This window comes from Salmo salar, chromosome ssa23 (assembly GCF_905237065.1).
Source record: "Salmo salar chromosome ssa23, Ssal_v3.1, whole genome shotgun sequence".
NCBI classification, from domain to species: Eukaryota; Metazoa; Chordata; class Actinopteri; order Salmoniformes; family Salmonidae; genus Salmo; species Salmo salar.
Window position 1 is genome coordinate 3,571,620 of NC_059464.1, and position 22,508 is coordinate 3,594,127.

Here is a 22,508-nt window from a genome sequence, read left to right on the forward strand (position 1 = left end):
TAATGGGGAAGATGGGTGACACCTGGAGGGGGGTGGAGACAATCACAAAGACAGGTAAAACAGATCAGGATGACAGTGTGTGATGATGTAGTGCACATAAAATAACTTTTGAGGTTAAATGTGGGCCTACCAAATAAAATGGGTTTCCATCGCATTTTCAACTCTACTGATGGTTTTCTCACAATTTTTCTTTGCATTATATAGTGAGTGTGCCCACTCTGGTACTGGCACATGCACTCTAGCCAATAGCGCTAACACATACGCGCCTGCCCTACATGAGATTATTATTATGGACAAAAAAGCTATATTTTTATTTGTCAAACGGCAGCCAAGCATCTATGTAAGATATTCTGTAACAAGTGTTGTTTTTGTGCTCAATGGTGGATCTATTCATAATTATTTAAGAGAGTCATATTCAAGATCAATAGAAATGTCAAACACACAAACCGAGTGTGGGGATGGTGGAAGAACATGACAGGGTCATATTTAAATGGGCACAGGGTTGCACAACATCGCAAATAACATACAGAAAGTTTACTTCGATATGATGGTTATTATATCAATATTTGTGCATTTCTTGCATAATTCATTTTACCGACACAAAAAGATCTCACCTTGTCTAGCGTATTGTGTTTTGTCGATATTTGGAAAGTTTAACGAAAAATGTTCTGTGTCCATCAGGCCTGCTATTACAAAATTTTTTTATTTGACATGTACTTTACTGGCATAAAAAGGTTGGATGGAAACCTGGTTAGTGGCAATGCCCCAGATAACACATTCCATTGTCAACAGCTTATTTTCTGCATGCAAAAAGACAAAAATCAAACCTGTTCCGAATAAATTATTGATGGATTGTGGCAGGACAATATTTAGCAATTGGTGTGAACAGCGTCATAAAGAAGACCATGAAATAGTCTCAGTCTCTCACTCATCCAGGATGAAAGACAACATTCGGCAATAAAAGACAGGAAGAGTGCCTAATTGTAATAAGTGAGAGCAAAGGAGAGGAAGTGAGCTAGAAGGGGAGAGAGAGCACGAAAGGGAGTGAGTGAGGAGAGAAACAAAATGGAGTGAGAGAAAAGGGGGAGAGAGGAAGTGGTTGCATAGTGGGGAAGTGTTTATGCGGTGAGGCTCAGTGATTGCCTTTCTTTCGGTCTTCTGTCACACAGAGAGCATAGTTGAGCTACAGACCTCTGATTGAATTCCTGAAAGGCAAAGCTTTCACAATGGGGCACTTGTATAGCAGCATGGACTCCCGTTCTCTGGCTGTTTATGAGTCCCAGCCCAGCACATGAAACCTGTAAAGTATGCGTTAGGCAGCGTGTGCTGAACCTCCTGGACCCTTCTGTTCATATCGAACCAAATGCTGCCGTGGGATTCGAGGTTCCATTTTATCAAGCTTCTAATGCTTTATATCAAATCAGGTAAATCTTCTTGTTTTTACACAGTTTAAATGTGGCTGGGTGGATAAACTCCATAATGATAAGGGAAAGAAAATACAAAAAAGGGCAAAAAAACTAATAACTACAGCATAGCGAGAATAAAGTAATTGTATTGAAGAAAACAGACTGATCCAGCTGCGACCTTAAAAGGACAGGAACACCATCGCTTCCGTGGGCCTGACTGCCTGCCCTGAGCCTCATGTTAAAATAATTTACGATGCCAGTTTGAAAAAGATAGGTTTTGGGCTGCAGCCCTGAGAATCTCTGCACCCTGCAGACTGGGGGGAGCTGCAATGCTGTAGGCCAGCCCAACCCCGACCTCACTTTTATCAACACTCTATTCAAAAGGTTTAATTGTCTTCTCAGGAATTCAGCCTTTTCTGTGTTCCTCTCCACATCGCCCATTCAGTCACACTTCTCAGAAACAAAGGTTCTGTTGTGATAACATCCTGTAGGTCTGATTGGAGGTTAACCTCTATGGGCTAGGTGGGACGCTAGCGTGCCACCCGTGGTGCACTCCATCAACAGCAGGTGCATTTCAAGAGCGGCAAATTTGAATCCAAATAAATGTCAAAATTCAAATTTTTCAAACATACAACTATTTTACACCCTTTGAAAGATAAACATCTCCTTAATCTAACCACGTTTTACATTTTCAAAAAGGTTTTACGGCGAAAGCATAAATTTAGAGTATGTTAGGACAGTACATTTACAAGAGTTGTGTGTAACGTTTTGTCAATTCAAAGACAGGGTCACCAAAACCATAAAACCAGCTAAAATGATGCACTAACCTTTTACAATCTCCATCAGATGACACTCCTAGGACATTATGTTAGACAATGCATGCATTTTTAGTTCTATCAAGTTCATATTTATATCCAAAAACAGCGTTTTACTATGGCATTGATGTTGAGGAAATCGTTTCCCTCCAATAACCGGCAGTCAAGTCAGCGTCACAAATTAAATAATTAAAATTAGAAAACATTGGTAAAATATTATATTGTCATTTAAAGAATTATAGATTTACATCTCTTGAACGCAATCAACTTGCCAGATTTAAAAATAACCTTACTGGGAAATCACACTTTGCAATAATCTGAGCACTGCGCCCAGAAAAATACGCGTTGCGATACAGACTAGACGTCATGTTGGGGAGATCTAAAATCGAAAATACTATGTAAATAATCCATTACCTTTGATTCTCTTCATCAGATGTCACTTCCAGGTATCACAGGTCCATAACGAATGTAGTTTTGTTCAAAAAAGCTCATCATTTATGTCCAAAAATCTCCGTCTTGTTAGCACATGATCTAAGCCAGCCGGACTTCTCGTCATGAACGAGGGGAAAAAAATATATTTACGTTCGTTCAAACATGTCAAACGTTGTATAGCATAAATCATTAGGGCCTTTTTTAACCAGAACATGAATAATATTCAAGGTGGACGAATGCATACTCTTTTATAACGTATTGGAACAAGGGTACCCAACATGAACTCGCGCGCCAGGTGTCTAATGGGACATCATCGTTCCATGGCTCTTGTTCGGTCAGATCTCCCTCCAGAAGACTCAAAACACTTTGTAAAGGCTGGTGACATCTAGTGGAAGCAATAGGAAGTGCCAAAATATTCCTCAGCCCCTGTGTTTTTCAATGGGATAGGTTTAAAGGCAATACAACACATCAGGTATCCACTTCCTGTCAGAAAATGTCTCAGGGTTTTGCCTGCCAAATGAGTTCTGTTATACTCACAGACACCATTCAAACAGTTTTAGAAAATTTAGGGTGTTTTCTATCCATATGTAATAAGTATATGCATATTCTAGTTACTGGGTAGGAGTGGTAACCAGATTAAATCGGGTATGTTTTTTTATCCAGCCGTGTCAATACTGCCCCCTAGCCCTAACAGGTTAACTTTAAAGTAATACCATTGGTCAACAACTTAGATTTTGAATCCAAACAACTCAGATGTTATAAAACGGTCTCAGATTCAAAACAAATTCTCTTTTGCTCCTGGTGAGATTCTCTCACACACACACACACACACACACACAATCCATCCAGTATGATGGGAAGGAAGTTCCTTAATGATCCATTTCTTTCTGCAGCCGTTGTGACATCAGGGACAATTGGGAGTCCTTCGCTGCTGCGTCCTGGTCACAGCCCTGTCTGTGTGTCTGGGAGGGTGATTTGAGAGTCTGGTTACAGATGCTCCCTCACTCGGCCCAGCAGCGAAGGACTACAACAGTCCCCGATGTCGCAACGCCTGCTGAATGAAACGGATCATCTAGCAACGTCCTTCCCGTCATACTGGATGACGTGTGTGTGAATCGCTTTACACACGTATTGTACTACGCGACTTTAAGAAATGGCCCTCGGAACACTGTGAATCTCTCTTCTTTAAGCAATGTTCCTCATAGCCTTAAGGCACGGGCAGACCAGTAGGATTGTTAAGCGTCTGCCGGCTGAGAGTACTTAGCACCTCTGAACAGAGTGCCAGACGTAATTTGCAAACTGAGTGCAAACCAATTCTACATGTAGAAACGGGCAAAAATGACATCTGTCAGTCGGTGGGGTAGTCCCTATAACACACTGTGCAGTCAGCAAACAAACGGCTCCCTACTGTACAGACCAACAATCAGTTTAGGGAGTTCTCTCCTTTAAGTCATCTCTATTAGTTGGCTGGATGCTGAGGAAAATCCTTCAGCAGTGAGTAAACAGTCAGGAGGGAATTTAAGTAGCCCTATATTGCTCCCTCAGGTAGTTAAGAGTATAATAAAGAGTAATGAACTAATGAGAGGAGAAACAGGGTCTACCTGCTCAAATGAGAAAAATAAAGTAAAAAGAGAGAAAAAAAAAGTGAAGGAATGCAGCAGGTGGGTATTCAGTATGAGAGTGTGTACACTCCATGACTTCCAGTAAGTGTGTGTGTTTGTGTATGTGGTGTTTGCCTATGTTTGCCTCCGAAATACGTCTATTTCTACCTCTCCCTATCTGGATGATGGGTATTTCCCCAGACTAGCCCAACACTCAGACACTGTCCTCTGGATAAAGCAACACAGCGCAACTCACACTGGAGACACTGCCTAATACCTTCAGCAACACGTTCAGTCCACAGTGGCCTGTCGACCTGCTTGCTGCCTTCCCTACAGAACACACTAAATGATATGATAAACACACAAACACCATGAATCATGGGCCAGCGTGTGGCTTTGGGAGGGGGTATGTCTCATCTCTGCTAAACCAGTCTCTTCCTTAGACTTAACGGTCTAAACTATCCAAATGAAGCCAAATGTCCAAGACTGTAGGCCTGATCACAACAACGATGAGACAGCCTATAGGGAGGAGGCCAGAGACCTGGCAGTGTGGTGCCAGGACAACAACCTCTCCCTCAACGTGAGCAAGACAAAGGAGATGATCGTGGCCTACAGGAAAAGGAGGGTGAACACGCCCCCATTCACATCGACGGGGCTGTAGTGGAGCGTGTCGAGAGTTTCAAGCTCCTTGGTATCCATATCACCAATGAACTATCATGGTCCTAACACGCCAACAAAGTCGTGAAGAGGGCACGACAACACCTTTCCCACTCGCAGGAGGCTGAAAAGATTTGGTATGGGTACCCAGATCCTCAAAAAGTTCTACACCCGCACCATCGAGAGCATCCTGACCGGTTGCATCACTGCCTGGCATGGCACTACAGAGGGTAGTTACGGGAATTTTCGAATCCCAATGCTAATAATTACCAATCAATAAGCCTCGACTAATCCCCAAGGTTTGTAAGACACTGGGTTAATAATAATAATTAGGCAAGGACTCAGCTTTCTGCAAAAGGTCTGTACAGTTTATTCAGAGAACGTTCTGCAGTTCATACACAAAACATCTATTATATACCAGGCTCCTCATTTACGCACACACATTACACACTAACACTAAGGGAATTTAATTGTTCTTCCCCAAAACTCTCAACACCGTAAATTCTTACCCAGCCGACAGTTTCATATCTCTGAGATTAGGGAAACCTAGAGGGTTCAAGCTAGGTCAGGTCAACCACAGTTTAACAGTTCTTGATGTTTACTTAAACACACAGACCTCCATTCCTCTCCTATCCTAGTCAATCTCATGAGACCTATGCTCAACCCTTTAGTTACTTATTCGACAGGCTTTATAGAATTATTTAATCATTACCCTCAAGCAGGAATTCCTTTAACAGTAGTGCATACAGCCCAGTACATCACTGGGGCCAAGCTTCCTGCCATCCAGGACCTATATACTAGGTGGTGTCAGAGGAAAGCCCCAAAAATTGTCAGACTCCAGTCACCCAAGTCATAGACTGTTCTCTCTGCTACCGCACGGCAAGTGTTACCAGAGTGCCAAGTCTAGGTCCAAAAGGCTCCTTAACAGCTTCTACCCCCAAGCCATAAGACTGCTGAAGAATTAATCAAATGCCAACCTGGACTATTTGCATTGACACCCCCCCCCCCATCCTTTGTATTTACACTGCTGCTACTCGCTGTTTATCATCTATGCATAGTCACTTTACACTTACCTACATGTACAAATTACCTCAACTAACCTGTACCCCCGCACATTGGCAATGTACCAGTTCCCCCTATATATAGCCTCATTGTTATTTTATTGTGTTACTTTTTTTTTTTTTTCATTGTTTTAAACTAAAGTTATTTACAAAATATTTTCTTAAAACTGCATTGTTGGTTAAGGGATTATAAGTAAGCATTTCATGGCAAGGACCTGTTGTATTCGGCGCAAATGACAAATACAATTTGATTGGTGTCACAAATGGCACCCTATTCCCTATATAAGCTAGTGCACTACCCTATGGGCCCTGGACAAAAGAAGTGTACTACATAGGGAATAGGGTGCCTTTTGGGAAGCAAACTAATGAAACCCAACAGAGGCGCTGTGCCCTTCCTGTTCCAGAGCCTCCTGTTTACTGTGAAAGCATCATCAGGTGACACTCACTCAGAGCCACACAGGGAAAAGTCTTTGGGGACACAGAGGAGCACGGCACACGGTCGGTGTTATCACTCTGAGTGTGTGTGTCTGTGTGAAAGGAGTGTGTGTGTGTGTGTGTGTGTGTGTGTAAGGAGTTTTTGTAGAGTGGAGACTGTTTACGTCCTAGCCAGGTCAGGGGACACATATGACAGTGAGACGTGATGTTTTACCCTCCTCCTCTATTGTCATATTAATCTCAACTCTGCTGTGAGGTCAGCCAGGACTTTAACGGTTAACTATACATGCTGGAAAATGACAGTAGTGTCACCCAGTCGGCGTGACTAATGTGGCCAAAACAAGAGTTGCCCAAAAAACACCTAAACAGATTTGACCCACATAAACAGACTATGTTAACCAAATGACTAAGTCTAACGCAAGCGGACTGTAAGCAGACTGTGGGCCATGTTACGGGTAGAGGTGTATAGTACACAGTATGGGTTCAGTGAGTGCTGTAGTGTCTGCTGACATCGCTGGTTGCTGACGCATGTGATGGAGGTGACACGTATGGAAGAGTTGACAGTGGTGCACTGACTTCAGATTGAAGTAGCGGAGTTGATGGTGGTGTATCTACATTAAAGACTACTCAACGTAGAATCATGATGACTCAACGCACTTCAGAGTGCCGCTGTGATCCTGCCATGTTTGTTATGGTGTTTCGACTGTCACTGTACATCTGTGTCCACTATGGCACCTGGTGTGACATCACTGCAGACGCGTACATGGTGGTATATGATGGTGATGGTGATATATGGCTGTCATGTTATAGATCTAAGACTTGCATGGTAGAATTGATGGTGGTATCAGCCCTTAATCATGACTCTCAGTTCCATTACACACAAGAGTTATTGGAGTCATTGGACGAAGTCATCCTACAGCGCTTTTTTTATTTGAAGGACTCTTTCTCGCTGATGAAAGATAAGGGCCATATGTTTCGAAAGCCGTATCGTAAGCGATTATTATTGACGTTGCTAAACGTTAAAACACAGCATCGGGATTGTAGTTCACATGAGCCACTCATGGGTGAAGCAAACAGCTGAAAACTATAGGAAGAAGGCAGAATGCCGCCTAGAGTTTGAGAGCTAATGATGGTATATGGCTGTCATGTTGATGGTATATGGCTGTCATGACTTACATGGTAGAGTTGATGGTGGTATATGGTGGGATGTGCATCTTTGCCTTTCAAGACGATTCGATATGTATCTAGATACAGTACATTGATCTCCGGTACAGGAACGATACATTTAGTTAAAAAAAAAAAATGGATGTGATTCGGTTGGATACACTAACATTTGTTGCATAAACACATTCATTTTCCATTCATTTAATTTTCCAATTAAAATCTGTTGTTGATGGAGCTCCTGAGCTGGATCTGCCTGTGACTGTGTGTGTGTGTGTGTGTGTGTGTGACTGTGTAAAAATTTATATATGCACGTGAGCAGAGTGACAAGGGAAACTGGTAATCTAACATTCCACTATCAGTTGGGGGTGGGGGGGTGGGGGGGGGGCAATGACTAGGGTGGCTGACATCGCCTGGTATTGAGGTCCTGGATGGCAGGAAGCTTGGCCCCAGTGATGTACTGGGCCGTTCGCACTACCCTTTGTAGTGTCTTGCGGTTGGAGGCACGAGCAGTTGCCATACCAGGCAGGGATGCAACCAGTCAGGATGCTCTCGATGGTGCAGCTGTAGAACCTTTTGAGGATCTGAGGACGCATGCCAAATCTTTTCAGTCTCCTGAGGGGGAATAGGTTTTGTTGTGCCCTCGTCACGATTGTCTTGGTGTGCATGGACCATGAAAGTTTGTTGGTGAAGTGGACACCAAGGAACTTGAAACTCTCAACCTGCTCCACTGCAGCCCCGTCGATGAGAATGAGGGCATGCTCGGTCTTCTTTTTCCTGTAGTCCACAATCATCTCCTTTGTCTTGATCACGTTGAGGGAGAGGTTGTTGTCCTGGCACCACACAGCCAGGTCTCAGACCTCCTCCCTGTAGGCTTTCGCAGTGTTGTCGGTGATCAGGCCTATCACTGTTGTGTCATTGGCAAACTTAATGATGGTGTTGGAGTCGTGCCTGGCCGTGCAGGAACAGGGAATACAGGAGGGAACTGAGCACGCACCCATGAGGGGTCCGTGTTGAGGATCAGCGTGGCGAATGTGTTGTTACCTACCCTTACCACCTGGGGGCAGCCTGTCAGGATGTTCAGGATCCAGTATGTTTGAGGAATTTTAATTATGAGATTTCTGTTGTTTGAATTTGGCGCCCTGCACTTTCACTGGCTGTTGTCAAATCAATCCCGATAACGGGATTTGAGCCCTAAGAAGTTACCCACATCGGATACGGAGAGCGTAATCACAGTCTTCCGGAACAGCTGGTGCTCTCATGCATGTTTCAGTGTTATTTGCCTCGAAGCGAGCATAGAAGGAGTTTAGCTTGTCTGGTAGGTTGATGGTTCGTCCGAGGGCATAGCAGGATTTCTTATAAGCTTCCGGGTTAGAGTCCCTCTCCTTGAAAGCGGCAGCACTACCTTTTAGCTCAGTGGGGATGTTGCCTGTAATCCATGGCTTCTGGTTGGGGTATGTACGTAAGGTCACTGTGGGGATGACGTCAGATGCACTTATTGATGAAGGCAATGACTGATGTGGCGTACTCCTCAATGCCATCGGAGGAATCCCGGAACATATTCCAGTCTGTGCTAGCAAAACAGTCTTGTAGCTTAGCATCTGCTTCATCTGACCACTTTTTATTGATCTAGTCACTGGTGCTTCCTGCCTTAATTTTAGATTGTAAGCAGGAATCAGGAGTACACTACTCCTGTTTTGATTATCTGCATGTTCCTTATTATTAAACTCACCTTCTGCACCTGCTTCCTGACTCCCTGCGTATATGTTACAGAATACTGCCTCTCAATATATGGAAGCTGCAGAAGTTAAGGATATCACTCAGATGGTCAACAAACAGGAACACCTACTCTGTCAACACCACGACCAGCTGGCTCAACTGGGTACAGTAATGGATAAGGTCCTCTGCATTCTCCACCACCTCGACAACACCTTAGAGGATTAATCTCCAACTAGCGGTGGATTCTCTACCACGAGTCGTCCCAGAGAGCCAGTCCCCCAGCCCATCCAGCAGTCTGCCCAGGTCAGTGATGCCCGATTGTCCCTCCCGAACAAATAGGACGGGACTGGCTTCCTACTCCAGTGCTCTCTCTATTTCACCCATCAGACAGGAACCCCATCCACCGAGAGGTCCAAAGTTGCAACGGTCACTTCCTTTCTGACCAGACAGCCTTTGGAGTGGGCTACGGCCGTCTTGGAGAGAAGAGAGGAGGAGCTGGGTTTCTATGAAAGGTTCATGGCTCTGTTCAGGGCGGTCTTCGATTATCCACATGAGGGCAGAGGGAGATGAGTGACTACAACTCCGGCAGGGTGCCAAGACCGCTACGGAGTACGTCCTCAACTTCCGGACTGTGGCAGCCTCCAGCCGACGGAATGTGCTGGCGCTCCGCACCTTATTCCGAAGAGGACTGCGCGAAGAAGTCCAGAAGACATACTTTCCGTGGATGCGCTCATAGCGATGGCCATCCGTCTGGAGAACCTTCGAGAGTGCTGGCACCCCCTCGTCTCTCGCCTTCCTCCAATGGTCGTCCTGAAACAGAGCCTGAACCCATGGAGGTAGGGGCCACACAGCTCCCCGCAGCATCACCAGAAAAAGCTGGGGCTCTGTTCCTATTGTGTTCAGGAGGGGCACCAGCTTCAGCAGTGTCCGGTGCATTCCAACCCGGAGTCCACGAGAGCAGAGGGGTGGGCCCCATGATCATCCGTCTCCCGGTGTAGGCTTGAGTATTCCATCATCACTTTCTGGTTTCCATTTCACTGGCTGGCTGTCCCTCGTGTAGTTTCTACAGCTCTAGTGGACTCCGGCGCCACAGGGATTTTCATAAACCAGGCCCTCGCTTCCTCCCTGAACATCACCTCATACCCACTCTCCTCTCCCGTTCCAAGTACTGGATAGTCGACCATTAGGATCCGGCACAATAACGCACATCACAGAACTACTCATCCTCACAGTGGAATCCATCAATCAAAAAAGCCTTCCCTTTGTCATTATCAATGCACCAGTACACAAAGTCATCCTCAGCCTCCCGTGGCTTCAATGTCATGACCCCAACATCTCATGATTGAGGATGAAAATCACAGACTGGGCATCTGAATTACCTGCTTTCCTTTCCCCTGTGGTTCCATGTCAGTTGAGAGTCCTGTGGTTGCCCTCCAGCCCAACATCCCGGAGGTATACAGGATCTCCGGGAGGTTTTCTCCAAGACCCACGCTACCCGTCTCCCTCATCGCCCCTGGGACCGTAACATCGACCTGCTTGCAGGCTCTGCGCCTCCGCATCTACCCTCTGTCGGTGGCTGAAACAAAGGTTATGGAGGAGTACATCCGGGAGGCTCTCCAACAGGGTTTCATCTCCTACGTCGGCAGGACTGTTCTTTGTGGCCAAGAAGGACGGAGGTCTACGCCCGTGCATCTATTACAGAGGGATCAATTCCATCACCAATAAGTACCGCTACCCTCTCCCGTTGGTGCCGGCCGAGATCTAACAGCTACGCTGGGCCCGTTTTATTTTTGTTTTTTTACCAAATTGCGCCTGCGGATTGCCTACAATCTGATCCACATCCGGGAGGGGGATGAATGGAAACCGCATTCAGCATGGTGTCTGGTTACTACGAGTACTTGGTTATGCCTTATGGATTAGCCAATGCTTTGTTGGTGTTCTAGGTATTCATTAACGAGGTGTTCCGGGACATGTTCGGGCGCCAGGTGGTCGTGTAGATCGACGACATCCTGGTCTACTCGGCCACCTTGGAGGATCACATCGCCCACGTCACAGTAGTCCTAGAACGCCTCCTGGAGAATCACCTGAACGTGAAAGCGGAGAAGTGCCAGTTCCATCAGGTCGCTGTCTACTTCTTAGGATACCAGATCAGTCCACAGGGAGTGATGATGGAGGAGAGGAAGGTCAATGCAGTCAGGTCATGGCCAGTCACAACCACCATAAAGGGGTTACAACGATTTTTGGGGTTTGCCAACTCCTACCGTTGCTTCATTAGGAACTTCAGCTCCATCGCCTCTCACCTCAAGGGTGGTAACCATAAGTTGGTGTGGAGTCCTGCAGCCGATAACACCTTCCGTATACTGAAGGGGCATTTCACCTCTGCCCGTTGCAGAAAATCCAGATTCTACGCTGCCCTTCGTGGTGGAGGTGGACGCTTCAGAAGTGGGCATGTGGGCTGACCTGTCCCAACGTCAAGGTAACCCACAGAAATTGTATCCATGTGCATACTACAAAAAATACAAAATACGGTCTCCTGCAGAAAGGGACTATGACGTCGGTGACCGGGAGCTCTTGGCAGTGAAGTTGGCATTAGAAGAGTGGGGAGACTTGCTGGAGGGCGCCAAGGAAGCATTTCTCATCCTCACCGACCATCGGAAACCTGGAGTACATACGGACAGCGAGGGCTGAATCGGCACCAAGCAAGGTGGGCCCTATTCTTCACTAGATTCGAATTCACCTTGTCATATCGCCCAGGTTCAAAGAACATCAAAGCCGATGCCCTGTCCTGATTATCTTCATGTTTCTTATTAAACTCATCTTCTGCACCCGCTTCCTGACTCCCTGTGTATATGTTATAGAAATGTATCAATATTTATCTTTACAAATTTGCTATGACATTGCCTATGAATATATGAAAAACTTTGTATTTCACCCCTGTCTCATAATCGAATGGTTTAGACCGTTTGGAAGTTTTTATGACTTGGAGTGAGCTTCTCTTCTTCAAGGTCTCCTGCTTTGGCCATGCTGTGTGGGTAGCAAAAGTGACTGTCCTCATTATGAAATTATATACTTTACCCGGTATATCTAAAAATGACAACTGATTGTTTCAAGCAAAACTACCAAAACTATTGCTGATGTTGAACCTGAACAATCGAAATGAAATTGAATGTATAGCCAGTAGAGGTCGACCGATTATGATTTTTCAACGCCGATACTGATGCCGATTATTGGAGGGCCCAAAAACACCGATGCCGATTAATCGGCAGATTTTTATTTATTTATTTGTAATAATGACAATTACAACACTGAATGAACACTTATTTTAACTTAATATACTGCTCAAAAAAATTAAGAGAACACTAAAATAACACATCCTAGATCTGAATGAATGAAATAATCTTCTTTACATAGTTGAATGTGCTGACAACAAAATCACACAAGAATAATCAATGGAAATCCAATTTATCAACCCATGGAGGTCTGGATTTGGAGTCACACTCAAAATTAAACTACAGGCTGATCCAACTTTGATGTAATGTCCTTAAAACAAGTCAAAATGAGGCTCAGTAGTGTGTGTGGCCTCCATGGAGCGAGACATGATGTCCCAGATGTGCTCAATTGGATTCAGGTCTGGGGAACGGGCGGGCCAGTCCATAGCATCAATGCCTTCCTCTTGCAGGAACTGCTGACACACTCCAGCCACATGAGGTCTAGCATTGTCTTGCATTAGGAGGAACCCAGGGCCAACCGCACCAGCATATGGTCTCACAAGGGGTCTGAGGATCTCATCTCGGTACCTAATGGCAGTCAGGCTACCTCTGGCGAGCACATGGAGGGCTGTGCGGCCCCCCAAAGAAATGCCACCCCACACCATGACTGACCCACCGCCAAACCGGTCATGCTGGAGGATGTTGCAGGCAGCAGAACGTTCTCCACAGCGTCTCCAGACTCTGTCACGTCTGTCACGTGCTCAGTGTGAACCTGCTTTCATCTGTGAAGAGCACAGGGCGCCAGTGGCAAATTTGCCAATCTTGGTGTTCTCTGGTAAATGCCAAAAGTCTTGCACGGTGTTGGGCTGTAAGCACAACCCCCACCTGTTGACGTCGAGCCCTCATACCACCCTCATGGAGTCTGTTTCTGACCGTTTGAGCAGACACCTGCACATTTGTGGCCTGCTGGAGGTCATTTTGCAGGGCTCTGGCAGTGCTCCTCCTTGCACAAAGGCGGAGGTAGCGGTCCTGCTGCTGGGTTGTTGCCCTCCTACGGCCTCCTCCACGTCTCCTGATGTACTGGCCTGTCTCCTGGTAGCGCCTCCATGCTCGGGACACTACGCTGACAGACACAGCAAACCTTCTTGCCACAGCTCGCATTGATGTGCCATCCTGGATGAGCTGCACTACCTGAGCCACTTGTGTGGGTTGTAGACTCCGTCTCATGCTACCACTAGAGTGAAAGCACCGCCAGCATTCAAAAGTGACCAAAACATCAGCCAGGAAGCATAGGAACTGAGAAGTGGTCTGTGGTCCCCACCTGCAGAACCACTCCTTTATTGGGGGTGTCTTGCTAATTGCCTATAATTTCCACCTGTTGTCTATTCCATTTGCACAACAGCATGTGAAATGTATTGTCAATCAGTGTTGCTTCCTAAGTGGACAGTTTGATTTCACAGAAGTGTGATTGACTTGGAGTTACATTGTGTTCTTTAAGTGTTCCCTTTATTTTTTTGAGTAGTGTATAATACATCAATAAAATCAATTTAGCCTCAAATAAATAATGAAACATGTTCAATTTGGTTTAAATAATGCAAAAACAAAGTGTTGGAGAAGAAAGTAAAAGTGCAATATGTGCCATGTAAGAAAGCTAAGTTCCTTGCTCAGAACATGAGAACATATGAAAGCTGGTGGTTCCTTTTAACACGAGTCTTCAATATTCCCAGGTAAGAAGTTTTAGGTTGTAGTTATTATAGGACTATTTCTCTCTATACGATTTGTATTTCATATACCTTTGACTATTGGATGTTCTTATAGGCACTTTAGTATTGCCAGTGTAACAGTATAGCTTCCGTCCCTCTCCTCGCTCCTACCTGGGCTCGAACCAGGAACACATCGACAACAGCCACCCTCGAAGCAGCGTTACCCATGCAGAGCAAGGGGAACAACTACTCCAAGTCTCAGAGCGAGTGACGTTTGAAACGCTATTAGCGCGCACCCCGCTAACTAGCCAGCCATTTCACATCGGTTAAACCAGCCTAATCTTGGGAGTTGATAGGCTTGAAGTCATAAACAGCGCAATGCTTGAAGCACAGCGAAGAGCTGCTGGCAAAACGCAAAAAAGTGCTGTTTGAATGAATGCTTACGAGCCTGCTGCTGCCTACCACTGCTCAGTCAGACTGCTCTATCAAATCATAAGACTTAATTATAATATAATAAACACACAGAAATACGAGCCTTAGGTCATTAATATGGTCGAATCCGGAAACTATCATCTCGAAAACAAAACGTTTTTCCTTTCAGTGAAATACGGAACCGTTCCGTATTTTATCTAACGGGTGGCATCCCTAAGTCTAAATATTCCTGTTACATTGCACAACCTTCAATGTTATGTCATAATTACGTAAAATTCTGGCAAATTAGTTCGCAACGAGCCAGGTGGCCCAAACTGTTGCATATACCCTGACTCTGCGTGAAATGAATGCAAGAGAAGTGACACAATTTCACCTGGTTAATATTGCCTGCTAACCTGGATTTCTTTTAGCAAAATATGCAGGTTTAAAAATATATACTTCTGTGTATTGATTTTAAGAAAGGCATTGATGTTTATGGTTAGGTACAGTCGTCCAACGATTGTGCTTTTTTCGCAAATGCGCTTTGTTAAATCATCCCCCGTTTGGCGAAGTTGGCTGTCTTTGTTAAGAAGAAATAGTCTTCACAGTTCGCAACGAGCCAGGCGGCCCAAACTGCTGCATATACCCTGACTCTGTTGCAAGAGAAGTAACACATTTTTCCTAGTTAAAAGAAATTCATGTTAGCAGGCAATATTAACTAAATATGCAGGTTTAAAAATATATACTTGTGTATTGATTTTAAGAAAGGCATTGATGTTTATGGTTATGTACACGTTGGAGCAACTAGTGATTATGATTGATTGTTTTTTATAAGATAAGTTTAATGCTAGCTAGCAACTTACCATGGCTTCTTACTGCATTCGTGTAACAGGCAGGGTCCTCGTGGAGTGCAATGTAAAGCAGGTGGTTAGAGCGTTGGACTAGTTAACCGTAAGGTTGCAAGATTGAATCCCCGAGCTGACAAGGTAAAAATCGGTCGTTCTGTCCCTGAACAAGGCAGTTAACCCACCGTTCCTAGGCCGCCATTGAAAATAAGAATGTGTTCTTAACTGACTTGCCTAGTTAAATAAAGGTGTAAAAAATACATATATTTTTTTATAATAATCTGCCAAATCGGCGTCCAAAAATACTGATTTCTGATTGTTATGCAAACTTGAAATCGGCCCTAATTAATCGGCCATTCCGATTAATCGGTCAACCTCTAATAGCCAGATGAGAGTTGTCTCCGGGGGTAGTTAGGCTACATTTATTCCGGGCAAAACGCAATTTTCAACAGGGCATTTGATAAAAATAACCTAGCAAATTACGTTGGTTGCCACTCAATTAATAAAGCCTAATATTATGCAACCCATTTTACAAACATTTTGAAAGCTGAAGGTTACCCGCAGATGTGCCAGGTCAGGAATAGGCCTATCTCTCGTTGGTCAGCGTGTGAACCTGCGCAGTGTGCACAATTTGACTAGGCTACTAATATTGAATGCAAAATGACTTGTAGACCAATGACTCAACACAATTACATGCTTAATTCAACACTGAAGGAGAGGACTCAGTATTATTCCACAGGTATTTTTGGAAGGTATAATAAAACCCCATTTTCTCCCTAATTTCGTGGTATCCAAATTGGTAGTTACATTCTTGTCCCATCGCTGCAACTCCCCTACGGACTCGGGAGAGGCGAAGGTCGAGAGCCATGCGTCCTCCGAAACACGACCCTGCCAAGCTACACTGCTTCTTGACACACTGCTCGCTTAATCCGTTAGCCAGCCACACCAATATGTCGGAGGAAACACCGTCCAGCTGGTGACCGAAGTCAGCTTACAGGCACACGGCCCACCACAAGAAGTCGCTAGAACACGATGGAACAAGGAAATCCCAGCCAGTCAAATCCTCCCCTAACTCAGACAACACTGGTCCAATTGTGCGCCACCTCATGGGTCTCCCGGTCACGGCCAGCTGTGACCGGGAGACTGTAGTGACACCTTACCCTGCTGTGCCACTCGGGAGGCTGAAGATATAGTAAATTGAGCAAAAACATTTTGAACTGGCAATTCGTAACGTTTGGACCGATTTCCTGACCGATGCATTCTACATTTGGATGGGTTTTGAGTCCCGCCAACCGATGTACTCATATCTCAAACATGTGATGCGTATTGGTGAATCGTTAATCCCCTAGTAAACGGCTGTCATGTTATAGATCTAAGACTTACATGGTATAGTTGATGGTGGTATATGGCTGTCATGTTATAGTTCTAAGACTTACGTGGTAGAGTTGATGGTGGTGTACCCTGAGGGGCACTCTGGGATGCAGGCTTTGTTGTGGATGACGTACTCATGGCAGTCACTGCTCTTTCCATTCTTGCACTGGTTGTGGAGGTCCTGGCAGAAGGAGAGAGAGACGCAGCGCCAGCCCTTGAAGATGTAGTATCCTTGGGGACAGCGGTCCACACAGGTGTCCTGGTGCTGGAGGTTCTGGCAGGCCACACAGCTGCTGGCGTTGCCTGCCTCCAAGCAGCCTCCCAGGCACTGGTCGTGGCAGCAGTAGCCATGCTGGGTACAGGCCCGATGCTTACAGGTGGAGGGACACACTGTGGAGGGAGAATGAGTGGAGGAGGGAAAGAGAGGGCGAGAGGGATGATGGTTAGGGTTCAACCTCAATACAGGGGGCTGTCTGAATTCAGTCTTGAATCGGCTCAGACTGTAGATATTACTAACATCGGGATCAAATATATTACCCGGTCTCCCTGAGTAAAAAGCATCCCCCCAAATGAGTTGACTCACACCCAAATGATTGCAGAGGTGCTGACTAACGGAGATTAAACTGCGTCAAAAGATTTTAAACTCAGTTTTTCACAATTCCTGACATTTAATCCTAGTCAAAATTCCCTGTTTTAGGTCAGTTAGGATCACCACTTTAAATTTAAGAATGTGAAATGTCAGAATAATATTAGAGACAATTATTTATTTCAGCTTTTATTTCTTATATCACATTCCCAATGGGTCAGAAGTTTACATACACTCACTTCTGGAATTTTCCAAGCTGTTTAAAGGCACAGTCAACTTAGTGTATGTAAACTTTTGACCCACTGGAATTGTGACACAGTGAATTATAAGTGAAATAATCTGTCTGTAAACAATTGTTGGAAAAATGACTTGTGTCATGCCCAAAGTAGATGTCCTAACCAACTTGGCAAAACTATAGTTTGTTAACAAGAAATTTGTGGAGTGGTTGAAAAACAAGTTTTAATGACTCCAACCTAAGTGTTTGTAAACTTCCGACTTCAACTGTATATGGGTATTTCCACCGAAAAGGCCCCATGAGCACCAACATGTGAAGTTCATAAGAGCATTCCAAATTGGGTGTGTCATGAAAGCAAAGAGTCTATATTTTGGGGAAATGAAGGCATAGATAACCTTTTCAATCGTAGAAACTTGGCATCAGTAAAGGATTTGATTTCTGGATAAATGGGTCTTCCTGAAAAAGTCAAGGTATTAGAAATACATCAAAACACAATGTTGACGTAAAGAACGCTGCCAACTAATATCAACACTAGATTTAGTTTGAGAAATTGTTTGCCTTCTGTAAGTTTAAGAAATACTGCCTTGTGCCTTGTAATTCCGTTACCAAAAACACACCTAGATTTTCTATATTCTCTTCCTCGTGAGGGAGGATAATGAAAGTTCACAGAACACGTAAAGGTAGATCAATTAGTTAGTGATTTTACTGATAAAGTTTGATTCACTTAATAATTTATAAACAAACTCATAATTCCGTTACCAACCTGTAACGGAACAATAAACAAATCTGTAACGGAATTACTGCAACTGAATTGGCTACAATGGGAAATCATAGCAGTCAAACTACAGTTGGGTTACCTGCTACTGTCCTCCCTTCCACTGGCATACTGTTATGTTCAGCTCATAAATGTTTTTTGTCTTTCTGTTGTCTGGTGGTCAAACCAAGTGTTAAAACAGCCTGTCTGGACAACCCCTCCCCCTTGCACGCTCTTTCTCCAGTTAATGTCACCTCTCCCAACTCTTACTGACACCAACGAATGAGCCCCGTATCTTTCCATTTATTGTGGCCAGCATCGTCACCCACTGAGCACCGACCTACACTGGACGTCGAAAGTAGTTGAAATTTGGTCAGTCCATCCTGGCCTTGATGATAACGTCCACAGGTGGACCGGACTGGACCAAATCTGAACCGATCATAGAAGTATGTTTCAACAGTTTGGGTAGCACAGTACAGTAGATTACAGTAAAATACAATACAGTACAGTGAGTAGAGTACAGTACAGTACATTGTACAGTACTATACTGAATTCTACTGTACTCTACTGTGCAGTACTGCCTTACGCTGCGATGTCCAAACTTGTGAAACATGAGAATGACATTCATATCCATAATTATGCATTTCGGTGTAGTATAGATCAGGGACTCATTATGTAATTCCGTTACCATAATGCCTTTACCGGGTGTAAATGTAGTTCAATAATAGCTGACATCCAATTATTTCTTCGTCTTTGAATCTTAATTCGGAGCAGATATTTAAGTTTTTTGATAACATGATCGCATAAAAACATGGTGATTTTACTGTCATTCCAAAGTTGGCAACTGCACAATTCTTCCACTAAATTCGTTTTTGTAAAATGTTCAGTGAAAATTGTTAAGCGTAGTACTTGTGCATAGTGTTGTATGGTTAGTTAAACTTTGACATGTAGTATTTACCTCAGCCATACAGCTGATCTCACTCCTACTATTGGAACAATACAGCTCTTCTAACCATCAATAGCTAGAAACCGAACGTGTGGAATTTGTGTCAGTTACATTTAATTTATTCCGGGTGGAAACCCCCCATGGATCTCTCCAGACAGCCTTCCCAATGTCCAGAGTGGATCACCTCGGAGCCAGGCTGGGCTCCCGGTAACGGTAACCGGAGCTGGCCCAGCAGCACTGCTGGCAGTCACCTGCTCCCCGTGCCGACAGCGGCCCGCCGTGGACAGACATCCCAGATGGAACAATGTGAGGGGATTTGATAGGCTGCTGTATAAAAGCTGTGTGTCTGTCCCGCGTGTTTGGCAAGCTGGAGACACAGGAACTGGCTGGGTCCAACACAAAACAACCACAGCATTCTACTCTCCTTTTACAACGGAATGGAAGTGGGAGGGGGGAGGGGTGGGGACAAAACACTAAACCCAAAAATGGAGAAGGAGGAGAGAATGAGAGGCAGCGCTGAGGAGGGAGGTTAGAGGTTTTGGACTCTGGGATCCAGGCTCTCGATCCAGGCTCTGGGGTGGAAACCTCAGGCTTCTGTATGCATGCCTGCCTGCTAGCCAGTGCCCTCTGGAGGGAGGGAACCTCAAACGCACCCTGACCGTTACCACACCACGGGCTAACAGAAGGGAGCAACACAGAAGGAAGTAACTGGCGAATGAGGAGGAGAGGAAGCTGCTGTCATCCATTCTGTTGTTAACTATTACTAATGCTGCCATTTTTTACAGGTCTGTTTGTTTACTACTACAGTGTGTCTGTTTAAGTGAACAGTGCATGTCAGTGGCCCTACGTTACATGAGAGAGTCCAATGGATGGAGAGAGCTGAATGAGAAGTGTGTATTTGATCAGCAGCATTAAAGTGAGGGGCCTGAAAGAGGGGACGAAAAGTATAATGTACCACCCCACCATAAGCCTAAAACAGTCACAATACATTTGGAACGCTCCTAGGCCATCAGAGCTGGTCTGGCTTGAACAAAGCTAGGCTGGACTGGGAAGTGGTATAGGCCTGGTCTGAGCTGGGATGGGGTTGGGGCTGGACAGGGCTAGAGTTTTGCAGATGAGAAATCCAGCTGTCTGGCTTGACAGAGGCCCAGATAAAACCACCACACCACAGTGTCTCTCACTGTCTCCCAGTTGCATATAGCACCTGCCTGGTGGGATGACCCCTTTCTAACAACAACCTAGTTCACAGTCAGAGCTCCCTGGTTCCCGGCCATGGTAAAAATAACCCAGCGCAGCCTCAGCTGGGCTCAGACACTACACAACACAACCAGTCCATAAACAGTGTCAAAACAACCTGCATCACAACTACCACATATATAAACATGGAGGCAGGACTTTCAGCTCTCTGTTAGTTACACAACTTAAAGCTCCTTTGCTTAAGGTTTTCTTCACGAGGGAGTCAGACAGTCAACATTCCACTTTACTCCACAAAGTTCATCCTGACTGACTATATCCCCCTCCTGTTTATTCTACTAATGCCCATTACTTTAATGAAGTGATACACAACAATACCTGTGGCTCGGGTCTGGTCCAGTCACCACAATAGCATGTGGTTATCTGCACACTTTCAGATTAGCCTAACCCATGTCTTCAAACAGAAATCCTGGTTAAAAATGTACTATAAGCTTAATTCTAGTGATACAATACAGTGGTAATGTCAGGGAAAGTATGACTCTATACAAAAGCTAGCAGTCATTTGTGGCTAGATCATTGTAAAAACCTAAACTGAGGAAAAAGTCCAGGTCTCTTTTCAAACAGTTGTCTCGTGACAACCTTATTGTTTAAAAAGTAACGAGGTATGTGTGCATACGTGCGTGCGTTCCAGTGTGGGGCTATCTGGAGCCGCTGTAAGCATGGTGTGAGGACACATTGAGACAGACATCAGGTTGGGAGTCATCATCTTCCTCCTCAGGGCAAGACGACACACACACACACACACACAATTCTGGAATATCTGCTGCTGTGCTCACCCCAGCGGAAAACGTTACAGGCCTGAAACATTCCTTTTCTTTTTTGGGAAGGGTGATGATGCCGACTGAGCTCACTATTCCTCAATAGTTGAGAGGGAAAAAACAATTGGGAAAGGAGAAGAATTGAAATGAGCCAGTCAGCCAGCCTTTGAGGGTTGACACTACAGTAAGGACATCATACGCTTACTGCCAGCAGAATAACAAGGAAGGACCTTCTGCCTCTCAGCGAGGAGGCAGGGGCAGGCCTCCCCACTGCCTGTCTGAAATGAGAGAGGTTGGTGATGAGAGAGGGGCGGAGGGAAGGAGGGAAGGGGCTGGAGAAGGGATCATGTGAAATCTGAGGGGTGGGAAGGTGAAGGTGGAGGTTGGGGAGCAGGCTGGCTGAAGGAAATTAAAGAGGGATAGATGGACAAGCTAAGGACGGAGGTGAAAAACACGAGGGAGAAAAACTGAAATCTGAAACACCTATGGCCTTATCCAACATAGGAGCCTACCGTCTATGCGATCAGAGCCTTTTTCTTCGTTTTTCTTCACACTGAGCAGAGAACACACACAAAAATGCAACACACTTCCCTTGCCTCTCTCTGTGCTGCTGCGTACATGCTGTGACCACGGCATGCAGTGTGTTGGCAATCAGATTCCCGATCTCCCAGGAAGAGTACATGCCGGAGTACAGCTCCCACCCAGATCCGCCCTCACCCTTAACCAATGTGTTTGCTGGCCGTGGAAAGGAGCCATTCAATGGCCCCTTCCATTTCGGGGAGGAGAGCTGCCCAGGGTTAACCCTTCGATAGACAGAACAGACAGAGGCACACTGGGAAAATACGTGAGGCCACCGCTCGCTGCCTAGGAGGAGCTCCCTCTCTCGCTCTCCTGCTCCCCCTCTCTAAGCCCTTTTAACCCCAGGCCTGCTCAGAGCCTACTACTAGCTAGCACAATGCTAACACTGCAACTAACACTGGCCTGCAACATTCCTATTCTGGTCACGCTAGCAGTGCCAAACACAGCCTGTTCATTCATCCCCCTACTCAATCTCTCTCCATCATCTCTGTGTGTGTGAAAGATGTGCGTGTGTCTCTTTCACACACGAATCAGAAACAGACACTTACACCCACCGCAACGCCCTAGCAA

The 22,508-nt window shown here is 45.2% G+C and overlaps 1 protein-coding gene across 2 annotated transcripts in view; it reads right to left on the bottom strand.

Moving 5' to 3' along the window:
* LOC106583950 (insulin receptor) overlaps window positions 1–22,508 on the bottom strand; it is a 152,160-nt gene that overhangs the window by 27,633 nt on the left and 102,019 nt on the right. For both annotated transcript variants that reach the window (XM_014168658.2, XM_014168659.2), the window contains one exon: window positions 16,892–17,216. In XM_014168658.2, coding sequence (XP_014024133.1) covers window positions 16,892–17,216 — 325 coding nt within the window. The remainder of the gene's footprint in view (window positions 1–16,891; window positions 17,217–22,508) is intronic.